The sequence below is a fragment of the Pteropus alecto genome, unplaced genomic scaffold (genome assembly GCF_000325575.1).
Source record: "Pteropus alecto unplaced genomic scaffold, ASM32557v1 scaffold86, whole genome shotgun sequence".
Lineage (NCBI taxonomy): Eukaryota > Metazoa > Chordata > Mammalia > Chiroptera > Pteropodidae > Pteropus > Pteropus alecto.
In genome coordinates, this window is record NW_006442109.1 from 10,820,716 (window position 1) to 10,825,104 (window position 4,389).

At 35.4% G+C, this 4,389-nt stretch overlaps 1 protein-coding gene across 3 annotated transcripts in view; it reads right to left on the minus strand.

Annotated features, from left to right (window-relative positions):
* Positions 1 to 4,389, minus strand: part of TRIP4 (thyroid hormone receptor interactor 4) — a 47,119-nt gene that overhangs the window by 24,424 nt on the left and 18,306 nt on the right. For all 3 annotated transcript variants that reach the window (XM_025038881.1, XM_025038880.1, XM_006920269.3), the window contains one exon: positions 2,537 to 2,663. In XM_025038881.1, the coding sequence (XP_024894649.1) occupies positions 2,537 to 2,663 (127 nt within the window). The remainder of the gene's footprint in view (positions 1 to 2,536; positions 2,664 to 4,389) is intronic.

Consider the following 4,389-nt stretch of genomic DNA (forward strand, 5'->3'; position numbering starts at 1 on the left):
CATTTATTTCCTTAAAAAAACATAAACATTTGAGTACTTAACTATATGAAAAGTACACAAAGTAGTGAGACATATAAAATATAAAAAAGATATGGTCCTTGCTTTCAAGGAACTTAAAGACAGATAAATAACTATCCAAAATATAAGGCAGAAATGAGTAAATACTACACAGGGATGTAAGCCCTTAACTGGGGACACAGAGGAAGAAATAAATGATCCATTACAGGAATAATAAGTGATTTCATAAAAATGCTGGTATTTGAATAATTCTGCCGCCCAAATTCTCTGTTCTATCTCTATTACTGTTCTTGTTTATATTACCTTTTTCTCTATTCCCACAGCCACTCTGCTAAATTAATCTCTTATTACTTTTCAATAATACTATTACAGAGCCTACTAACTGGTCTCATCTAGATTTTCAGCCTTTAAAAAGCTCTCTACTGCCCTACTAGTGCTACAACACTAATTTGGGCCCTCATCATCTCTCCACTGTGCTACTGCAATAACCTTTTTAGCAATTTCCCTGATTCTAGTCTTACTCCTCCCTCCAATCCATTCTCTACATAGGCATGGAAGTCAAGCCAATCTTCTGATGAAATTCTTCAAGGACTCTGCCTACTTTAGGATAAAACCAAACTCCTTAGCATGAGACATAAGGGCTTTCATGACAAGATGTTGCCTACTGTACTGGGTTAAGTAGCATCCCCCCAAAGTTTATATCCACACAGAACCTGTGAAAGCAGCATTATTTGGAAAAAGAGTCTTTGAAGATGTAACCAAGTTAAAATAAGGTCATACCAATGACTGGTGTCCTTATAAAAGGACAGAACACACAGAGAGACAAAGACACACAGGAAAGAAGGCCATGTGAAGACAGAGATTAGAGTGATTTAGCTACAAACCAAGGGATGCCTACCGTCACCAGAAGCTTAAAGAGGCAAGAGAGCCTTCAGGCCCTGCCAACATTTTGGTTTTAGTATTGAGACTGTTGTCTTAAGCCAACCAGTTGTGGTACTTTGTTATAGATGCCGTAAGAAACTAATATACCTACTAGCTCATTTTAATTTCTAACAATAATTAATTACTTGTGGTTCTCCAAACTTACAATGCTCTCAAGATGCTGAGACTTTGTACATGTTGTACCTTCTATCAGGAATTCCCTCCCCAGATCCTTCTTTCAGTCTCCTCTCAAACACTATTTCTTCTGTGACTCCTTTAATGGGTTTATGAACTCACTCTCCTAAAATCCTACTGTACCCATGACATGTGTCTACCACACCAATAATCTTAATGAACTGAAATTATTTGTATGCAAACACATCTTCCCACTAAATTTGAAGTCCTTTAGAAGTCCTTAAGGACAGGAGCTGGGCCTTTACCTTTTAATTTCCCAGCACTTAACAAAGAACCTGGCACATATACAGTGCTGAATGAATATCTTCAATTAAGCTGCCCAAAGCACTGCTCTGATTGCATCCCTCTATTAAAGAGCCTTTTATGGCTCACATTTATTTACCAAAAAAAAAAAAAAAATGTGAAAACTTCCTAGCTAAACATTTAAGGTCTGTAGTGATCTGGTTTTACCTGCCTATCCTACTCTATTTCTCATGATAATCCCTTTTATGAGTACTATCTAGGTTGCCTAAATTCACTATTCTATATATATATATACATATATATGTGTAAAATATATATTATTTCCAGAGTTTATAATAGACTCCCGTGCATATCAATCTGTCTTCTAATTAAAATTTAATTATTTTTGTTTTATAATTTTTGTCCTTTTATTATGGATATTATTTTATGTCTTTGAGAATAACACACACACACACACACACACATATCATAATATATATGTTTTCCCCCCATGCTTCTGTGTACCCGTGCCTTATTCCTACAGTTCATTCTGCCTGGAATGTTTTTCCCACTCTCCCCAAACATCCATTTTCCTGGATATTTACTTTTAATGAATGCCAGCTCCCTTATAAAAGCCTCTTTTATTCCCCTCAACTGCAAGTAGTCTTTCCCTCCTGTGGGTTTCCACTGACCTTTATTTATCTCTCCATTAGCATTAGAGCTGCTTATGTAATCTTTTCCGCTACTAGTCTATGAGTTCTTTGAAGATAGAAGCAATGTCTGGTTGATCACTTACTACTGTGCTTGTACATAGCAGATGTTCACTGTACTTGATAGAAAAATGAATAACACTGAATATGTGAATTAATGTATTAATTTAAAACACCACTCTATGAGACCATCGATATTCTAAAAATGTAGAGAAAGAACATTCTCTACAATTATTGGCTAAATCTCTATAGTACTTAAGAAAGCCTTCTCTTGGGAAATACTCAAAAGATAATAAAGGTCAATTTGTCAGAAGCGTTGCAAAAAAATTGGAAAAAATGAGCCAGAGAATAAGGTTGGTGGGTCTATTGAGAGAGCAGATTGGTATTTAAAACCTATTAACAGGCATACTTTAAAGAAATACCTGGTCCCAAACTTCTCTTATTATCAGTTAGAACAAAGGTCCACTAACCTGGGGAGGGGATTGGTAGAGGTTGGGATTCACCAGAACGCCCAAAGGTTCTTCAGAAGATCTATCCAATTTGGTTAGTGGTTGGTTCAAGTTTCCATTGGCAATGGCCTGTATTGTCTCATCTAGTCTGTGAGAATAAACCAAAAGATGCAATAATTGTTAATGTTCTATGCTCAGAATACACCAACATAAAACCCTGCAACAGTAATAAAACTTGAGATTCAAAGAGGGGTCCATGAATGATCTCCTTCCTTGCTCCTCCCCATCACTTCCTTTTCTTCATTCCAAGAATCTTAAGTAATATGAGTCAGTAAAAGTTCCAGAATGCTAAGAAAATAGGTAGGGCATACTACAATAATTCATCTGTTTAACAAGATTATTAAAAATGCCAAGATTAGAAAAGCCTAGAAACAGTCTGACCCACAGAAGAGTATTCAATGGCAGCCTATTTACTCAACACATTCAATTACTCCTCTGCCCATTCGGAGTCCCTCTCTCCACTCCTCCATGCTGATCTGAATAGTATTCTCGCTTTGAGGCCCAGAAGTTCTAATGAGGCCCTCTACCGGTCCAGCGCAAAAGTGCTTACTCCTTTCTCAGAAGTCCCGTAGCACTTACTATTTAGTCACCAGACGTATCCCATGTTATCCTGTGCCTATGTTCATGTATGCTATGACTATCTGGCTCGAAATCTATAAAAGAATGTGACAATTTTCATTTAAAAATTGTGGAAATAATCCCTCTGGTTAATAAGAGATCATAGGTCTTGCAGGAACAGTTACTTTATTCTACTCTATAGCTCTACATTATTTGCTGCTTTATTCCCCTACTGGATATTTGACAAATGTTTGATGATAATTCTAAGGCAAAACGTAACAAAAAGCTTCTACTAGTAAGAAAGGCTGAACCTGACCTTGAACACAATGAGATATTTGTTAGGAGCCTCTTATATGCAAGGTAACTTAAAAGGTGTAGAGGACATGGTTCCTGCCTTCAAGAAGCTTTGAATCTAAATGGCAGATTTAAGATAGCTATAAAGATAATGAACAAAACATGAGACATAATACTATGAAACAGGCACAGTCTAGCTGGTGGTTATTATCCTGTCATCCCATGTGTTGTGCCAATGAGTTCAAGAGAGAGGTACTGATATCTGAAAGGGAAAAAAGATTGGGGGAGAAATTTCTAAACCAAGGGAAAAGCAGAAACAAAGGCATGAAGCTAAAAAAAAAAGTAAAAGAATTTGAAGAGGTGAGTCTAAAACAGGATGAGGACAGTGGGATCTGAAGGAGGAAAATAGATGTAAGATACAGAATAGTGGTAAGTATAGCAAGAACTCCAGAATCTCTAAAAGAAATAATACAAACAGCTAATCAGTACATTTTTAGAATGTTCATTTACTAGCATACAACCAAAACATAGGAATGTGCATAAAAATTATGATGAAATACTATTTTTCATGTATCAGAATGGCAAATATTTTTTTTAATTGTTGAGAAGAGGATGAAGAAACTAGCATTTGATATCTGGTGTGTACATGATAAATCAAAAGAATGCACAATTTAAATTTTGGGATACTGTCCAATTTCAATTCTAAAAGCCTATACCATTTTTTATTGAACATAAAAATTAATATAAAAGCAATCCATGTTTATTATGGAAAACCTGGAAAATACAAATAGAAAATGAAAAATTCCTAAACCCCTAATCCAGAAATAATTTTATTTTTTTCTTTATATCTGTGTATCATAGATGTAATAGGTGAAAACAAATAATTATTTTGAAGCTAGTGGTAGAATTCCTTTGAGGGAGAGAATAATCTTTGTTTAGGAAAATTCTATTATAAATTTGCC